Here is a 20,237-nt window from a genome sequence, read left to right as displayed (position 1 = left end):
ACTGAATTTATCCATGATGGAGAAAAAGATTTTTGTTTGATGTGGATTTTATTTGCTGAAAGCTAAGGCAAAAATTCTGAAAAACAGATACGATGCAGAACAAATCTGTAGGACTTTGTCAAAATTTGGCTGTGAGGCAAGGGAACCGATGAATCAGAAATAACATCCAGATTATGAACCTGAGCGGCAGGGAGAATGGAATGATGGTCCTGTCCGCTGTGACAGACTGAGAACGCAGGGGAGGGCAGAGAAGTAGTCGGTTAGAGAGAAAACAGAAATTAGAGAAATAACTTTATTGGCAAACATTCCTTGTATTCATAATCACAGCGTGTCTCTTCACTTGCATTGCACAAGTAAAAAATAAAAAATTAATCGTTCTTTTCTTTGGAAATACTGCCTTCATTACTTGTCACCCACACATACCTCACATCCTTTCTTGTGGCTGACAAAATCCAAAATGTTCAGCTTCTTTCTCAGTATCTCTTTCTGGGTGGGTTAGTTTTTGTTTTCGCTGTGTGTGTCTGTGTGTGCCAACTTACAGATGCGCTGCTGCTGCAGGAGCTCCGGCCTGTCACTCACATCTCCCCCTCGCAGTGGGTGGAGGCATCATTTTGATGCTCAGACAAGGCTGTCTTTGGCAGTGTTCCTCTCCAGCAATTCCCACCTCCTTGACTCAGTACCTTAAAATGCCTTTGTTATAAATTTCCGTCTCCTTTTCCCAGTCTCACCTTTTATTAGCAGACATTTTTCATTTCAGGCAAACTGATTATGTTCTTGGTTGCCTTCCAATGAGTTCTGCGTAGAGGGCAGTGCTTGTCCTGTATGCCCTCAATTTCATAGTTTTACATTACCACAATATGCTTTGAGAAGAGTTGTGTGCAGTTAACTGTGCCTAAAATAATTACAGAATAAATACATGGACACATAACCTTTTTTGACAATGATTGACAGTCATTGCCATCTATCAGCTGCTAGCTTGCATGCATGAAATGGTATGGTAGCTTCGATCCAGGTTCAGGCAGACAAGTGGAGCCAGCACAAAATCCACCACTCTGACACTTTCTAATTGGCAATTTAAACAGGAGCAAAGAACAGAAGGGGTCTCAGGCTGAATTCTTTGTGATGCTAGTGGTCCTGACTCCAAAAGGGGTTCGAGGTATTTCGTTAGTTTTTAAGAACATGTATCTGTCCCTCTTATAGTACTTGTAGTTTAAATGTGAGGATTAGCAAGTGTTTGCTAGACATTTGGTATACAGTAGCAGGATGGTTATAGAAATACACAGATTGCTCCCTGTGTAGGGCTAGGAAGTGCTGCTTTGTATCCTTTGCATTCTTTGTGAGGGAATATTAACAAAGTGGAAATAGGATCCAAAAGCTACTTTTATCTTAGGAATGTTACAGAAAACAGACTTTTCAAAAAAAAAATACATTTTTTAACGTGCCAAATATTAACTTCTCATTGTTCTTAAAGCTTTTATGGCTTCTGCTGAATCCAGCCTTGAATTTTGTGTTACTAAGATTTTATCTGGAGAAGAGCTGGTCCCAAATAATTTCAAATTAGGATGCTCCAGTTGTTTAGAAGCGCATTCTTTTTCTGTTTGTTATAGTTATAGCTTTACAGGGCAGTCAAAATGCTTTGAAAATTGTTAAGATACTTATTTAATGTTGTTTAATGTACCCAGTACCTGCATCTCATATAGAGAATTTATTAGCGTTTATATTCCATATTAAACTGCCAGTATTTATATCACCAAATTTGTGCCGGTGTACTGCATTGCCCTTTTATATCTTTGTAAATTCACATTGCAATAAATGAACTTCAAATTTTATATGGGCCTGCTTTCCAATGAAGTTGCAGGATGGTGTCACAGCTAAGAGGGTAGACTGGCTTCCGTAGGAGAAAATACCAGAGGGCAAGCTAAAAGGATTAAAAAAGAATAAGGAACGCTGAGGAATTCAGTAGAGAAGAAGGTAGGAAATAACTCAGGTTGCTAATGTCACTTCTGGACAAAATATGATAGGAAAATAGGTAAAAAGTGTGCATCTAAGTAATTATGACTCTGATTTCAGTGAGTGCTAGTGCTTCTTTATATGGTCACTCATTACCCAACTTGTAGAAATTCAGAGACCAAAGACAGAGCTACAAGCGATATTGTAGCCGAGGCCTAAAATCTGGAACCAAGTTTTATTGGTTTAGTATGATAATGAAGTTTGTATTGCCCATGTCCACTATTGAAACTGTATGGAAACACAGTAAAATCCTGTTAATGAATTTTCTTTCAGAAGCATTATAGTAATATTTTCATATTTATTAAAAGCTAGGTATGTTCATTTGATCTCTCACTGTGGCTTTCAAAACCCACTCTATTATCGGTTGCTACACTTTATCTTTCTTGCTTTCTTATACATGTGCAGCAACAGCACATCTATTTGCACAAATATTTTCTGTTTCAATTGTATTCCAATAAATAGAATATTTCAAAAGGTTCCCAGAGCAGCAAGGAGGTGCACCAGCATACAAATACATGCAGAACACATACCATTGTGAAGCTTAGTTTCCAGCAAGCCAAAAATCTTTCTTCCAATCCTGTACTACTTCCATTAGAGGCTAAGAATCTCTCTGCTCTAACCAGGCCCAGCTGAGCTGAACTGTGCTCATGAAGATGTATGCTTTGTAATTTGTTTTTGTGTTTAATTGGTTAGCTTATTTAATTGTGTTGTAATCTACCTTTTGTTTTAAGATCGCGTTGTCTCCATGGACTTGTATTGATATTTGTTTATTTCATTAAGTTTGAAGAGTTTGTCTTTGCACTTGTGTTGGCATCATCTCGGAGTCCTCTTGATGATGGTAAATGTCATTGAAGCAGCTACAATCAAGTAGTATTGCAAATCACATTATGGAAATACAGCTGTTAAGAGATACTTATGCGCTCTCTGTCCCTGAATAACAGACATGGCCCTGAGTCACAGCTTCCAATTCCAGCTTGCATGACTTTTGGGTATGTTCATATCTATATTGTATCCAGACAGTTTAGATCTTTTCCTATATTTAGACCCTGTTGGGGTGAGATGAAGTTCAGTTAGCTGTCATCCCCATTTGCTTTCTCAAATAAATGAATGAAGTTTCTAACTCAGATGTAGCAAAATACTTAAATATCTGCAGCCAATATGGAACTATGTAATTAATCATGTTATGATTTAAATCTTTTCTGGTCAATTTAATAATGCAAATAGTAGTAACTAAAATGGGACCAAAGCAGTCTGGATTTTAAATATGCTGATTATCTCAACCTCTGGGTCCAATCCTACATTTACTGCACTGCTATTTAGTCATAACAAAACTATTACCACAGAAATATGGAAAGGACAGATTCTTTCACTGTCAATGTTGTAAACTCTAATCAAAAATACTGCAAGAAATGTTTCACTTTAACTTCTCTTTCTGTATGTATAAATGACTTCATGCTGTTAGTGCTTCCTCTGTTAGGAATAACAACATATATGTTTGGAAGGATGATTCTGGTACTCAGTGGTTGTCCTTGCTGCTGCCTTTTGAAAGCTTGAAGCATCATCTCTTTCATTCCTCACTGACTCTTTCCACTGAGATAGCTACTGAAACATCTGAGATAATTTAGTTTTCCCTTCTCCTCAGTTTTTCCATTGACAAAGTTATCAAAGCATACAAATGAAGATCTACATGCTTGTCTATGACAGTAGTCTTTTTCAGCATCTGTTTATTTCCATCTGTTGGTAGAAAGTAGCATTTATCTCTATCTATTATTGTAGTTCTGTCAAGCTCACTGCTTACATCTAAAGCAGGATGTTCCCAGCTCTGATTCTGTGTTACTAGTTTCCAAAGAATGAGATTTTTAGATTGCAGGGCAGTGTTTTCAGGACATTTGTATCTACCATCTACATTTTCCTCCAACCCATCATGCAGAGAACTGAAAAGAATTCATCCTTTTTTTCATTGTTTTTGCCTGTATTTTCAAAGGCACAAAACTGATCAGTTACTTTCTCTCTGCAGTAAACCAGGACCAGTGCAGGGTAGATCTCATTCCATTGAATGCATTTATGCACATGAAGAAAATTGAACTGTGGTGCTCTATAAAGCTGTATTTACAGGGAGGTTCCTAACTAGAATAGCTGAAAAATAAATCTCTACTATTTTGCAAATCATCTTAGTGTGCTGTATGGAGAACAAAAATATTTTCCTTAATATAGATAGTGATAGTTTCAGAGCTTTAGCAATAGTGGAGGCAGGACAGATAGGTTGACAAAGTATCGAATCCAGAAGGTACTGACAAGAGAAAGTCCTCAAGACATTTGAAGCCTGACGCAGCTTGCTGATTTTTCGAGTATCTAGCTGAGCTCAATTGTCCTCTTTTCTCTTTCTCTCTCCAATTTGTAGTTTGTTCTGTGGCTTTTCCAGTGAGAGCACACAGTTGTCTTATTCTCTTCCCCCTCAGGACTCCAGTGTCTTTAGAGAACTAAGAGTTAGATCTTTGTTTATGGGTAGCTAGGCTGACTAAGCTCATCTTCATGCTAGCAGTAATGGAGCTTCAGTCCTTTCAGCCCACTGTTGAATTACATCAAATATATCTGACACCTGCTTAATTTTTATTTTCACCATTCTTACAGACTACATTGTTATTAAAAATATTATGCTACTTGTAAAGAAAAATTATCCTGTACCAAGTGGCCAGTCCCAAAGAGATAATGCCAAAATTTGCTGTGATTCTGGAAATTGCTAGTCAGAACATAAAAGTTCAGGTTATCAGTATTCTGCTAGATAATGTGGTAAGACACATTCATATTTCTTACACAGATTTTTAATACTAATTGTAAACAAAGCAGTTATCTAATGTAAATAGATATTATGTGGAATGGTACAGGATGGTACAGCAAATGTTATCTTTGACATACAAGATCACACACTGAAGGTAGTGAGAAAAACTGTGAACTTTTTGATAAATTTTAGCAAAAAGTTTGCTGATTGTTCAGAAGAATGTAAATATTCATTGTGCAATTAATGCTGTTCAGTCACTTCTGTAAAAATCCTGCCATTTTTTTTTTGTAGAACAGCTTAAGTACTTATCGATTGAGAACTTCTATAACTCTCAAAATGGAGGCATCCCCATATCTCTACAGGTATTTTAAATGAATTGAATTAATCATAGGCTTAAAAGTCTCTAGCGATCTTCGTTAACTTTCCTGGGTTTAATTAAAACATCTGTGCACTTTTAATTTATCGATTCATCCAACTCATATGTCATGTTTTTAACACACCCCAGCATGCTCTGCATCATTTTTAACCCGATTTCCACTTAACTAAAGCAATTAAATTCACCCCGGATTAATTAAAGCATCCATACTTTAGTGCTTAAGTCAGCGTGTGCTGCTTTCCCCAAATGGTTTCTGAATGTCAGAGATTTGACACACCTGATGGGTTTTTTGTCCTTCTGGAAATTCTTCTGTGAATCTCGTTCTTGCTTGCTAATGTGCGGTTTGACAGAGCTAGACAAGGGAGCATGGTAAGGCTCAGGTTTGGGCAACTGAGGTAAGGATTGCAGGGCATGACTGCTATGAAAAGCTGTGCATTTCCTCCTAGCTCCGACCAGCAAGCATAGAGTAATAATACAATTGAATAATCTCAATTTTGTTTGCGTGTTCTGTAGTCAAAGTAAACAGTCTTGTGAAGTAGCTAATAAAGCATATATAATGTCAGTAATAGTTGTGTGTTCGTTCTTCTCCTCCTGGGTGAATTTGTACAAACTGACTTCCAACCAGCTTCTACTTGTAAGAGCAGAAAGTCCTAGAGTAACTTAAAAGTTGTTCTAGATCTTGCTTATTCCCACTGTTGTTAAGACCATTTCAGCATGACTGAAGTTCACAATAATGAAATAATTGAAAAAATAATGAACTGCTCTTTATTCTGTGGCCTTACGTATATATCCCTTCTTTTGTAATTTGTATCTGCAAATGCACTCACTTTTTTAAGTGAACCTTAAAGAAGAAACAATCTTTTGAATTTTTCATAGTTTCCTGAAGTATGGCAACACAGATACTTCTGAAGCATTTGAAACAAGGTTTGTGAAGTATAATAATAAACACGTGTTCTTTAGCAAAAACTCACTTCTTCCTCCTAAACAGGATCATCTACATATACTAACAATCCTTATTTCACTTAGGTCTAACAAAGCTCTGTACAGTTCAGCAAGGGTGTATAAGCTTATCTTACGTAAGACTCTACAAAGTGTCTTCAGAATGCTGTTTGTGGTTGGCTGGTTTGTTTTTTTTTTCTGAGTGTGTTTGTTAGTATAGCATTTATATTGCAACTTTACTTCTGTAATGGCTCAGGGCAAGATCCCTTTTACCTAGGACTCTAGTTCTGATGGTGGCATACAACGTATAGTCAAGAGTAAAAATTGTACCTGTCTTTGATGCTTCTCTAGTAAATTCTTTTGATTCTACAGATAATGGGTGGTAGGACTTCCTACAATGGATGGTTGTCTCTTTGTGGGTAGTAGACTCTTAAGATTTTCCTTTCATGCATTTGTCTAAATATGTATTGCATCAGGGAATATTCTTCCATGAGTTTCATCTTTTCGGATAACCTTGCTCAAATTGATTGATGAAACACTTATTCACGCTTAAGATGTAAGGGGATTTTAGACTGTGGCTAAGTGTTCTGTTAGTATAGCCTTAAACTTGTACTTCAACACTCTGTCCCAATTCTCCTTACTGCTTACATCATAAATACACAGTCAAGCTCATCTTTTATGTGTACGAGCTTATGGTAGGAAGAATCTGGTTTGTATGTAAGATCAGGGCTTACAAGCATTATGTACACAACCATTTTTATCCTTACTCGAACAATACCCCACTAGGCTTGATGTAATCATTTGTCCATCGATACCAGTGACTCTCTTCACCAACCTGCCGTGAGCATCTCACCACAAATTTCTGTGGTACATATGTTGAAAAGTTTTGACTTGATATGGGGTGATTACTCACAGCTTGTTGGCTTTGAATAAGCCTGTAGGTGGCACAAACGAAGCTGACTGTCTTAACGCCCTGCTTGAAAAATTACGTTTGGATGTAAATCTGAGCTGCTTGCAAAATATGAGCATTATAAGAGTTTATAACCTAGTCCAGGACAGGGAAGCAGTTCAGATACAAGTTCTAAAACCTTTCAAGTCTGCATATTTGTGTGCCCAGAAACTCAAATAATTTCAAGAGAAGTATACTGATTTGTCTATTTTATGAGGAGGAACTGAAGGAAAGCTGCAGTAGAAGAACTGACACCCTAGGTCCTAGTGGTACAGAACTCTCTCTGCACTAGGGTAATGTTTGCTCTCCAGCAAGAGGAACCAAGCCAGAACTCTGCCTTCAAATCCTGTTTGGAGCTTCAAGTATCAGGGGAAGGCCTCTCAACCAAGCAGCTGTGTAACTAAACCAAGTTCTGCAACTGCCTCCAAGAGTTTGACTCCTCAGATATCCTTTACTGGTCTTGTCATGCTCTAGAAGAACAGCTTTGGTGAGTATGTATGTGTGAATAACATAAGGGTGGGTGAAAGGAGTGTGTACACAGACTGCAGCTGGGATACTTGCAGTAAGTGTCACTGGACAAAATGGTGGCTTTTGATGCCAGATCATTTGGGCATTATCACTCACCATCTCCCCTCCTAATCCATGTGTAACAGGCTGTTGTCAAACCATCTTTTCTCATCCATCAGGGAATATTAACAAAATAAGTCCAAAATAACAAGCCAGAGAAAACTTTTAGAGAGATGTTTGGCTGACCTTCCCTGTCCAATCCATGCTCTTCAAAGTGTGCAGCCCACAGGACTCAGAGGTCTGTAGTACCTGCTATCTGTAATCTGATCAGCTGAGACCCATGTAAAGAACCCAGTCTGCTTTTGTTCAAGTACTGGTAAAGAGCAGTCACATCATTGAAACCACGTTCAGCTGTTGTGCTTATTTGAACTTCACTCAGTAGATATACCTTAGTGCGTAACTTACTTGAATGCTGTTGTAACTATTCCCTAAGACCTCTACCCACTTTTAGAAAGTGCTGGTGTGTAATACGTGGTTTTCTTTATGCAACCAATTTGCCCACAGAAATGAGATTGTTCCATTACGCAAACCTGTGTTCCTTCAGCAGGCTGTGAACAGACAGGCTTGTGCTGGAATAGGGCCCATCTCCTGTATGTAGGGGAAATAAGCACTGCTAGAAAACATGAACTCCAGATGACTCCTGAGGTGTTTGGACATTGATTGAGGCAACCTGGATGTAAAATTAGTCTTGACTGTTCCGATATCTCATCCTACAGCAACATGGCCTAGCAAAGGCCTAGCAAGCCTCATTATAGCCTGCCTGACTGTGTTTTCTACAAAAAGTAGCTCGATTCTCTCTCTCTTCCTCACTTAGGTCAACCTATAAACCCAGAGCAGAAACATTAATGACAAGGTATTTATTACAGCAATGACGAAACAGCTTCTTATAACCTACTCATGCTGACATTCTTGCTTACATGTTTCTCCTGCAATCTTGGTGATGTGGCAGTCTTGAAAGTGCCAAAATCTGACCAAGGACATCTTGTCACTTTTCTTAATCTTAACTGTAATAATTTTCATCCCTAAGGTTAAATGACAGATTCTTTCATTTGTCCAGAGTCAGTTCTTGTGTCACTAACATCTTGGAAATGCATCCCTCAACTGCAGATCACTGAACACAGATTATTTTTGAAGTAATAGAGAAGTCTCACAGGGACTAAATGGTCTTATGGACCACAGCAAGACCTCTGACCTGATAGAAGCACAAAGAGAGAAATGAAAAGCAGTGACATGGCTTTCAGCTTCACTTCAATTCCTAAAGGACCAGAACAAGTCAGGGAACGCTTAAAAAAAATAAATAATTCTGTGAGAGCTCTTTAGCCCACAACCTTGCACCATCTGTTAATGTTTGTTCTGCTCTGCCAGCCATCCAATCTCTGGTGTCCCAGAAGTTGAACCCTGCAAATTTAGATCAAAAGTGGGAGCTGAAAATGGCTCTCCAATAAACATCTTCCAAATAACAAATATACATTTCTCTGACTGGACCACAGTTACCAATTGATTATTTAGACTTAGGTGCAAGGCAAGGACAGAAAACAGTCTTAGGGCAGTTGGCTGGCACATCCTTGTATAGCTAGGTCTAGAGTGATCCCATCTAGGCTGCTTGATGGTTTTGTTTGTTTGTCTTTAATAATATATTTATTTCTCCTCAGTCCCTCTTGCAGGGAACTGTGTTGCTCAAATAGATTTATTGCCTTTATTTGAGTTTTTACTCCAGAGGAGAGGTTTGCAGAACAGAAATCCTTTCTTGGTGATGAGTGCCATGTTGACCTCTAAAACAACAAACCAAAAAAAGCTGCTCCTCATTTGTATCCAGCTTGTAAGTCAACTCTGACTTTTTGTCTTTATACCTACTTGAATAAATGTGATTTATGTGAAGAAACTGTCCACTGTCTTCTGATTAGCTTAGCATTCCCAGGACCTTTTCTTTCCATGCAGTTTTATCACAGCATGGTGAAGGAAGCTGACAGGCAAACACAAGCCATATGCTGGCATGTCCCAGTACAATTGGAGGAGCCCCACTGAGCAACTGTTAATAACAATACCATTAAGTCTCTTCAGTGGCTTGGAAGCATGTAGAGAATACACATCTAACAGTAGTACTTCATTCTGTGTTGGACTCGAACAATGGGGCTGCAAACTTCACCACTACATACCGGAACTGAGAGCTTCCTAGATCTAGGGAGAAATGTTTTTGCCGTAAGATAAGGCCCAAAAAAAGGAACAGTGTCTCTACAGTGTGTCAGGGTGTGGAAGGTTTCAACAAAACTTGGCACTCATTGTGATTAGTGTAGGTCTTCAGGACAAACTGCCTTCTGACCACTCACTTCCAGATCTTCTATGTCGTGGCAAGTAAAGAGAACAGAACTGAAGTGGTTATTTTACGTACACTGATTTGGGAAAAGGTGTCAACATCTGCCCAAAGAATTCTCTTAATTGTGGTGAAATGGAGGGTTGTGGTCCAAGGAGTTGTTTGGGTCCCCAGGTCTTCATACGTGAGGAGTGGAAGCAGTCTTAGTGTGATCCCTTCCTTTATGGCTCACCTGTATGACGTTGCAGTAGCAGCAGTTAGCATTTCTAGGCGGTGAAAAGCAGTGCATGCTGAGGAGCTGAGATAGACTCCATGATGTAATACACACAGACAGAATGAGCAGTTAGTGAAATGGCATCCAAGGTGCTACTGGTTCTGTGTGTTGTATGTCATGGAGGGGTGTTACAAGACGACGTGCAAAAACATTTAAAGCGGGCTGACCTACAGTGCAGTGTGGATGTAATGGATATTTGTCTGCATTGAAATTCAGTCCAGCTGGCTCAGTAAGCTTAATTCTGAAACCAACTGCAAAAAGCGTAAGTTAGAAGTTTAGCATAAACTTTTGCATATAATGAAGTAAACTGACTTGTGAGCGTATATTATGTCCAAAATCAGAAAGCTGCTGCTGAAAGTTATATTTTATTCATATTTATGTTCATTTTTGGCGTGAAGAAAAAAATTAAGCAAGATTACAAAGACTCATAGTAAGAGAGAATACCAGTAATGAAAATGCTATTTCCAAAGGACTTATAATATGGCCCTCAGATAGTGGAGGGGTATCAAAAAAACCAAACAAATAAAAAAAAACATGCAGACGTCAACATGTAACTCTGTTGTAGAAAAAATCAGCTAAAAAGGATTATGCAAGTGACATATGGCCAATCAACTTGTGGTCCTAAAGGAAATAATTCTCAGTACTCCAAATTTTAGCTAACATTTAAGGTTATAAATCTGTATATATGTTTATCTGATCAATTTGTTTCCACTTCACAAAAGAAAATTCTTGAAAAAATCCATTATGAAATGTGTTTTCGCAGCAGATCAATGGGACAGCTAAGATTAATAAGAGTTGCAGGACTGAACAGTGGAGGAGTTGTGCAACAGGACAATTACACATTTCTTTGTAGTAGATCAATTACTTGGGTTCTCCTTGATCATTCAGGTTAAAAGGATAATAGAAGCAAGAGGGACAGTAAGACCTTTTAATGACTAATAGTAGCTTTGGAGTATATTTTTGGTACTGTAGAAGCAGCTATTAGTTTCTAATTACTTTGAAGGGTGAAAAGACAGGGAAATACTTTTTAGTCTTTATCAAACTGCATCAAAGAAGAGTGTAAAAGTGCACCTCTAATCAAAGATTCACTTCATTAGTCCCATTTTCTGTGATTCCTTGGTTATTTTTCCCGTTTCTCTGGTGGGTGACCATACGTTCAGCCTTTTGCAGGCATATAAATTCACAGATTGCCATGTTTGCATGGGAGATGTGGGCATACAGGAGTGTGAATATGCCTTGGTGTAACATTTATGTGCGACTGGCTTTAGTAAGCCGCTTGTTTCTTTCCATTGTTCTGCATATGAACAACATCTGATTCCCAGCATCCAAGGCCTGCTGGCTACCTTTATTATTCATAGGCTTCACTTCATTTGAATAAATGAATTCTGAATATTTGCTCAAAAATTGTCTTTATAATAATACAATAGAGATGAATACGGGTTAATGGTGCTTTCTCGTCAATACACCTAGGGTAGAAACAGTCACTCTGGGATATGGGTAAAGAAGATTTGGCAGGGATATTGGTGGCAAGGTGCATTTGTATTGATGCATTTGCACTGATGAAAGCTTGCGTTATTTCTGTGTTCAAGATCCATATATGGGAAAAACAAGTCAAAGGGTCTAATAAATTTTTGGGACACTACGTTAAAAAACGTTCTGGAAGAAAGATGCTATATACTAACATGCTGTGGGGACTGTTCTGCTATCTGAGAAGAGTGGATGTTACCTAATGGAACAAAGCAGAGTAATGTCAGAATCAAATCTGTTCACGTTGCCTCATTAGTTATCCCAGACATCACCAACAGGTTATAAAGAATAGTAGTTGTATTCTCAGAATGCCCGACACATGCATGCTTTATTAAATAGTAATCAAATGCTTTCTTTGGGAAATGAAGAACTGAACTGCTACAAATTGGCTTTGAATTTTTTCCAGTAAATTAAGATACTTGTATATATGTCTAAGTATTTGGAAGTGGATTTTTAGTGCACTTTACAGGAATTTTAGAGTTTTTTCTGACCCTGTATGCTGTTTTTCTTTCGTTCAATTTTCCAGCTGCCTGCCCGGTACTGTGCAGTGGCAATGGTCAGTACTCTAAAGGAACCTGCTTATGCTACAGTGGCTGGAAAGGTCCAGAATGTGATGTACCCATCAGCCAGTGTATTGATCCTTCGTGTGGAGGTCACGGTTCCTGCATCGAAGGGAACTGTGTCTGTTCTGTTGGCTATAAAGGAGAAAATTGTGAAGAAGGTAATACTGTAGCACATTTTCTTTCTATGTTGTGAGCTTCTTTTGAAATGCTTAGGAAAAAAAAAAAAAGAATAAAATTTTAAATACAGAACTATTCTAACAGATCATTGTAAAAGAGAAGTAAAGATGTAGTCCCTCACAATTTTACTGATCTATGAAAGTTTAAACTAAACTTCTGATTTTTATATACATTGTTTTGTGGTACTAAGAATGCCACAAGTAAACCTGAATAATTCCTTTGCTGAAGAGTGAAGATAAATCTTTTCTTATGGATTATATTTATTGAACAATTTAGAAGTGAAATGCAGAGGAAAAAGTGGTAGTAGTAGAGAAAATAGTAGAACTGCAGCTCCACACAAAGCAAACAGATAAGTCACTTTTAAGACAGAAATTGGTGAGACAGATTTGAAAGACTTGGGTGTCCGTGTTACAGACTTCACCTAGTGCAAATTACTCCTGTTAGACATGGGATTTAAAAAAGGCAGATGGCATACACTAACAACAACTGTCTTAAATGTGGAAAAGTTCTTCATGTTGTAAGTGTCCAATTCTTTGTGTATGCAGAATGAGCAAATTTAACAGTATGGCCCATTGAAAATGTGGTCATAGATGGAGCTTGATACTGATTTTATTCACAGTGGTTTTTGTTAGAATGCACAGCTTAAATTGGACTCCTTTTCTTTTTAAAATGAAAGTATGGTTTTAGGAGAGAATTTAACTCTCCAGAGGAATGCTAGATAGACAGTTCTGCATACCTTGGCACATCCTTAGAGCAGTGATATTTCAAGGTACTTTATGATGACTTCCCAGAGTTTATTAATCCTCCAAAAGGAGGAGCAATTTGAAGATTAAGGTGACAGGAGAGGAGCTGCATGGTTTTAGGACTAAAGGGTCTCTGTGGAGTATTCTGAGTGGGATGCAGAGCTGTACATCACATATATATCAATTTTTATCTTACCCTATAGTAAACAACTATTTCTCCTACAAAAAAAAATAATAAATAAATAAATTTAAAAAAAGAGAGAGGGGCAGGAGGGAAGAAAATCATGGGGACCTATATCACAGGAGGATTTAATCTTTGCATGTGGACTGCAATTGTTGCCTTTAGGACAAGATTTGCATTAGTCTGAATGAGCTTATTTTGCTAAAAGCAAATATAAGCTAGGATTCTCACTAGTGGGACTGCCAACACTGCAACAATTTGTTCAGGTCATTCCTGTCATCTCTTTCTAGGAATGCTTCACAACACTGTAGTCACTAGAGCTCTAATCCAGAACTCAGCCGAAGTCATTAGTTTTTCCATTGCTTTTAATGAGTTACAGTTTAAGTTCTATTCAGAAAATTCTGTAATGTCCCTTTTGGTTGCTACAAATGATAGTTCTCAGGTCACCCTGAGTGTATGATTATGGGAAAAATTAAAAAATTATCTGAAATGCCCTGCTATAGCTTACATTCTTATGGAAACTGAAGGTGGAAAAGACTGTCTGTAGCATGCCCTACAACATCCAGTCTAATTCCCTAGGAATGCAGAAGCTCTCTTTCTGTTACAAACTGCAATTGTTTGCTCAATCTAAGTAAGTTCTATGAATTTCATCATGTTCTGTGTTTCTTTATAATTTTTAAAATTATTAGACTATGGTAAATGGCCTAAAATTGATCGATCTTTTATTTAATTCTGTAAATTCTACCTTGTAAGCAATTCCTCACCCACTGTGATGATTTCCAGGGACTTGCATGGAGTTCTCTTGTTACTTTCAGTTGTCTGCAATGCTTGTGCTATATATGAGGTAGACATCTTTGAATCCCCTAACACTCCTACAAGAGAAATAGGCTCTTGTAGTGCTTAATTTAGCTTATCCTGATACGAATGTTTGAAATAGGTGAAGCAAATACCTCATCCACTCCATATAAGTTTATAGAACAAGCTAGTGCATGTGCTGTTGCAAAGGCATTAATGTTAACACCTTTCAAACCTGGAAACACCGCAAAGCATTCAGTCAACAAAGTTTGGGGGAGTTAAATTAATATGTGAGGGGAAAGGATATAGATTATTTAGTCACCAGTGCTTGAAAGGATAAGGATTTTAAGAGGTAAATGAATTACAAAGGCAGGAGGTATTAACTGCAAGCTTGGAAGGGGCCGATAACATGATAGAAAAGGTTAATATAACCTTTTGCATACCTCATTGGGCAATAAATAACTCAATAAATTAATTTACAAATAAATAAGGAACAACCAGCATATTTCTACTGTAAAATTCCATTTCTTCTGTACATATTTGTCACATTAATTCAAGAGCTCTGGGGAAAAGGGTATGATATGAAGCCTTGTCTTTCCAGTTGCAGGTAATCATCTGATCATATTTAAACTTTATGCATGAATTAATGGTAGAATGATGCAAATAAATATACATATATGTTTATATTAAAATATGGAATTTCCTCTGTTGATTTGAGCTTCCAAAAAGAATACTGAAATTTGGTTCATTTGCCATTTTCCAACTAGGATATTGAATTAGAACAAGTGGGTCAGCATTTTTCTTCTTCCCGTTAGCTTTGTATTTCTTATATTCATCACGGTCATATTGTTCAAACAATTTACCTGAAATGAAAGTGGCACTAGAATCAATATCTGTGATGCACAATTTTTGCAGCATAAACATTGTTGTTCTATTAACAAATTTGCACACACAATGAAGTGGCATATTTGCCAGATTTCATTCAATCTGGTTTGGGGGGAGACAAGTGAAATTGACAAATTAGGTTAAGTTAACTGTTTTTCTTGTCAGTTTCATGGTCGAGTCATTTTTCAATGACATTTAACTTCATAAGTGTAATTCATGGCTCTTTGGGGGTTTACAGTACATATTGTTCAGAAAACTCCTTGACCTCCTTTTTTGTCCTTAGGGATATAAATTGCTTTCAGTACCCTTTTTGTCAAATCTACAGAGGGCCCAATACTAAATGAGCTCTAATGATCTGAGCTGCCAAGGGGCTACGAGTAAGTTTAACAGACGCACTTGCTAAAGTGCGTTGTCCTTTGTTTAAACACCAAAGAAGCTCCATTTATAATTCCTTATTAAGAACCATGGTAAACCCTTCTAAAGAGTTGGGGGCAGAACCTTTGCAGCATAAAGCATTGTATTTTTATTACAGGTAATCAAGTTATGCTAATTTTAGCAGCTGAGGATATGGCCAAAGATGATAACCCAAAGAGTATGTGTTAAAATAGAACAAGGTTCGAGTTCAGAGTACAAGGTCTCTTCAGTTTAAACTTTGAAAGCTATTACTTAATCATACAATAGAAAAAAACAGCTATAAAGCATATTTGTCTAGAACAATGGACAAAGAGGGTTCATGTGAGTTGTTATTCTATAAAAGAAGGGTCTTAGGGGCTTAGGGGAGTTAGTAGGCTTATTCTGTGTTAGTAAATCTCAGCTGCACGCATCAGTAAGTCAGCAAAGAGGAAACGGTTCATATAGGTAGAAGGAGGTGGTTTTGTTCTACATTGCTTTCATGAGCACTTCCATTTGAGAAGGAAGGTGGTATGTTTCTGAAATGTGGAATACATTAGGACTAATCAGTATTTTCTAAAGTTAACTGTCCTGCAATGTACAACAGAAAGTTATACATGTTACCCATTTGAATTTCCCATTAAAATATAACCTTAAAAGAAAAGACTAAATTTAGGGAAAAGAGTATCATTCATCCTTAAGGTAAATTGACATAAATCTTTCTTTTTGTTCTTTATTTCTTTATTAAACCAGGTTATTTTGTCACAGCTCTGTCTGTGTCAGGTGTAACAGAAACAGCATGAAAGACATATTCTAAATTTTGGAGTTTCTGATTTTGTTGAGCATGGAGGAGGACTAACAGGAAGAAGATTCTAGATATTTTTAGAACAATTTAGGAATTTATGATTTTTTTCTGAACTGAACCACAAACAATCATGGTTTATGTGTATATACTAAATTGCACTATAGTATTTTCATATCCAATTAACTGAGCACTGAATCTTAAAAAAAATAAGAAGAAGAAATCGCCAGGGTCATTATTACAGTGAAAATCTTATAGGAAATGTTACCATAATTTCTGTGCTACTGTAATCTGAATTAAAATCAACTATGAGTTATTCTGATAACTCATGTTATTGTACCTCTAAATGGGCCTGCTTCAATCCTCTGAGTTGTATCTAATCTATATACTTACTTTAAATGCTCTGTAACTTCATAAAATAATTTGACAAGACTGTTTATAGAAAAGTTGAGATTTGAAAGATCAAGCATTGTTCATATAAGGCAGAGTGAAAATGTCTCTGCCTTAATTTAGAAGGATCAATTTGGAAAAGATGAGAGATAAATCACTTTCATTATAAACTCAGATCTTCCCAGAGCTGCAAGAGAGAATGCCAATCATTTTTGGTTCTTCTCTTGTGAGCTGATATATACCAGTCATGAGATGAATTCATTTTATTTAGGACATAAGTTTGACCTTGGCCCTCAATTCCACAGCAAAAGGCAGTTGGTGAAGCCTCGATGTTCGTATTCACAGTAGAGCATAGTGCACTTACACAAATTAATGATACAAGATAAAAATTTGGAAAATGATAATGTTACTGTTAGAGCTTATTTGAAAGACACCACATAACATCCCTTTATTTGTCAGGACTGAAATAGCAAAAGAAATTTTATGGATGATTTTCCATCATAGCTGTTTTCACTTTCTTATTCTGTTGTTTTCAGATAGAGAAAAGATGAAATCTGTATGTACATCTGTTTTTCTTTATTTCTTAAAGAATTATCTGCTGGGTAGAACAGGGGTTGAAATAATAGGGACTCTCAGTTTCACTGCTTAGCTACTAATGGACTAGGAATGAAATGTTCAAAAGTGCCTGAATAATTTAAAAGTCTAAAAGAAGCTGAAAGCCACGGATAATTTGACTTCTAGGTATTTAAAGTAGATATCACAATCTTATTCTCACAATGGTCTAGCAAGTGAATAGTAATAATAGTAGTATTGATAAAGATACTCCCAAGTAAAAAAAGTATTATTTGAAAAGTGCAATTTGTTTGATTTTTTATTTTTTATTTTTTTAAGGGAGGAGAGGGGGCCACTACATTATTCCATATAGTGTTTAACTCAGCAGAACTCGAGTGTTTCAGAACGCCCCCAGACTAAGGCTTATGTGTGGAGCTCTTACTATGTATATTTAACTTTTATTTTTAAGTCTTTGTACTTCTTCACTCCAGAATTCCTGCAGTAAACTTTTGTTTTTCAGTCACACCCTCTTTTATATGCTGCTAATGTAATTACTTCATGCTTTCCAATTCTCAGACCAGATATTTATATGACTTAACGACATGAATTTATTTTATTTTGTCCCAATGACATGAACTTTTCAAGGTACCACAACTAAATGTTTTCCAGATATTATATTGTGGGAACTGACCTTTCTCTACGTTGTTTTTGTTTTCTTATTTAGTTGATTGCTTAGATCCAACATGCTCCAATCATGGAGTCTGTGTGAATGGCGAATGTCTCTGCAGCCCGGGCTGGGGTGGAATAAACTGCGAGCTTCCCAGAGCCCAGTGTCCAGATCAGTGTAGTGGGCACGGTACATACCTGTCTGACACGGGTCTTTGTAGCTGTGATCCCAACTGGATGGGTCCCGACTGCTCTGTTGGTAAGAAAAATATTTCTTCTGATTTTGCAGTAATGCACCTATTTCATTAAAACGTGAATGTCAGAGGCAAATTCGAAATGCAAATAAATTAGAAAATTTTATTTGGAACAAATTTGATCCTGTTTTGACTTATGCTGGAAAGAAGCATGTATGTATGTGTGTATATATTTTAAATACTATTTAAATACTATTTCTTAATACCATTCCTAATTTGGGACTGACAGCTGGGGCTGGGGGTGTAGGTCAGGAGTCTGTATTTCATTCTGCAACTGACTCTCTTGTGGACTGAGAAAGTTCATTAACTGCTTTATAGCTGTTAGCCAACTTCAACTGAAAAATTCCACAGCAGTGATTTATAAATATGTTCATAACATTTGGGGAATGCAAAACACTCCAACTGAGTATATTTTTGGTGTTTGCTTTATTGTGCATGAAAATGCTACCCATTTTATGAAAAAAAAACATTACAAAACAGAAAAATCTCTTCTCGCATATAGGGTATTTTTTGATTCTTGGTTGTATATGGAATATTTAAAGAATTAATTTTAGGGCAGAAGACACACTGAAAAGCAAGCACCAAAGTATAAACTAAAAAATTTCATCCTCTCCAAAGCTGCAGTTGACTTGAATATTATAAAACTTGTTTATTCTAACAGAAGGAGCTAAGGAGAAAAAAAGCAGTTTTGACAAGACAGCAAATGTTCTATTTGCGGGGAAAAAATACTTGAAATTTTGCATTTATATTGTAAGCTGAATCTTGAGATGGAATTGTAGGCCATAAGCAAGACTCTCAAAGTAATTTTTACAGCTTTCACATTTATTCAGTTATTTCTTAAGATTAATGACTCAGAATACCCCACCAGTGAAATGAGTATCAAGATATGTTTTTTTCTGCTTCATGCATCAGCAGCAGCCAGAAAAATACATGAATGAGAATTTAAACTGTCATTTTCTTTGATGCATGAGGCAAAAGACCCCTCTGCTTTTCTACAACTTCTGCTGGCAGAGAGCTGTAAGAGAACTTGGGAGCAAGATGCTGGATATCTCACCATTATTAGCAGTAGGATTCCAAAATCTTTCACTTGCAAGTATCTTTTCCAGTCACTCCTAGAGTCTAAGTGACCCTGAATTGTCACCATTCTCTGCTGAGTGTGTCTTAGGTGAGTTTTGTTCTCGTTCTTAACAAATAAATGTCTCTGTTAAAATCAACACAGGTTCAGGTTTGAGTAAAACAGAACTACGTGCCCTCCTTCTGCAGTGCTGACAGGTGTCGAGGAAACTACCTGTGAAAATTCCTTGTATCGGAATAGGGAACACAGCTCTACAGCGATCTGTCCAGCATATAGGAGCAGAATTTTGTAATGACTCTTTAATGTAATTTAGCTTGTTCTTCGGCAAAAGCTGACTGCTGGGTTTGATCCAGATATGAACAGGCCAGTTTTTGAGAGCATGTAGTTTTCAGCAAAAGCGTATTTCTTCTACTCACTTTTACATAATGACTTAGGTTGCTACTTCTGTCCTATTGCCACTGGCATAAGCTAGCTGTAATCTTTCTTCTTTTTTCCTCCTAGAAGTGTGCTCTGTAGACTGTGGCACTCATGGGGTGTGCATTGGCGGAACATGTCGCTGCGAAGAAGGGTGGACAGGAGTGGCGTGTGACCAGCGTGTGTGTCATCCCCGTTGTACAGAGCACGGAACTTGTAAAGATGGGAAATGTGAATGCAGAGAGGGCTGGAATGGGGAGCACTGCACCATTGGTAGGCAAACGACAGGCACCGAAACAGGCACATATTGCTTTCTTTTCATAAATCGTAGAAACATAGTTATTGTTGTGTATTGTAATAGGCTGTTCCTTTAAGGACCCTAATGCTTTCAAATATTAGCTCAGACTCCAAATGTTTGGGGTGAAATGCAGATGAGCTCTTGGAATGATTTAAAATCAATAACAAACTGATTTTGGGGGAAAAAATCCACAGCAAATGAACGTTAGTAAGTAAAGATGTAACAAATGGTCCACCACGGTACCATTTCAGCCAAGCTTTTCAAACTTAACTAAACATTCCTTTGTGTGAATGGCATCCTTTTTAATTTCCTGGTCTGAT

The 20,237-nt window shown here is 37.2% G+C and overlaps 1 protein-coding gene across 12 annotated transcripts in view; it reads left to right on the top strand.

The window, feature by feature from the left end:
• The window catches only part of TENM2 (teneurin transmembrane protein 2), a 1,595,068-nt gene that overhangs the window by 1,497,588 nt on the left and 77,243 nt on the right, over positions 1–20,237 (top strand). For 10 of the 12 annotated variants that reach the window (XM_066977125.1, XM_066977123.1, XM_048064654.2 and 7 more), the window contains 3 exons: positions 12,259–12,453; positions 17,935–18,135; positions 19,707–19,919. In XM_066977125.1, coding sequence (XP_066833226.1) covers positions 12,259–12,453; positions 17,935–18,135; positions 19,707–19,919 — 609 coding nt within the window. The remainder of the gene's footprint in view (positions 1–12,258; positions 12,454–17,934; positions 18,136–19,706; positions 19,920–20,237) is intronic. The other 2 variants (XM_066977122.1, XM_066977124.1) reach the window with 1 other exon arrangement.

The sequence above is a fragment of the Anser cygnoides genome, chromosome 14 (genome assembly GCF_040182565.1).
Source record: "Anser cygnoides isolate HZ-2024a breed goose chromosome 14, Taihu_goose_T2T_genome, whole genome shotgun sequence".
Lineage (NCBI taxonomy): Eukaryota > Metazoa > Chordata > Aves > Anseriformes > Anatidae > Anser > Anser cygnoides.
The sequence above is the reverse complement of the archived record's forward strand: the minus strand, read 5'-3'. Positions and strand labels throughout refer to the sequence as shown.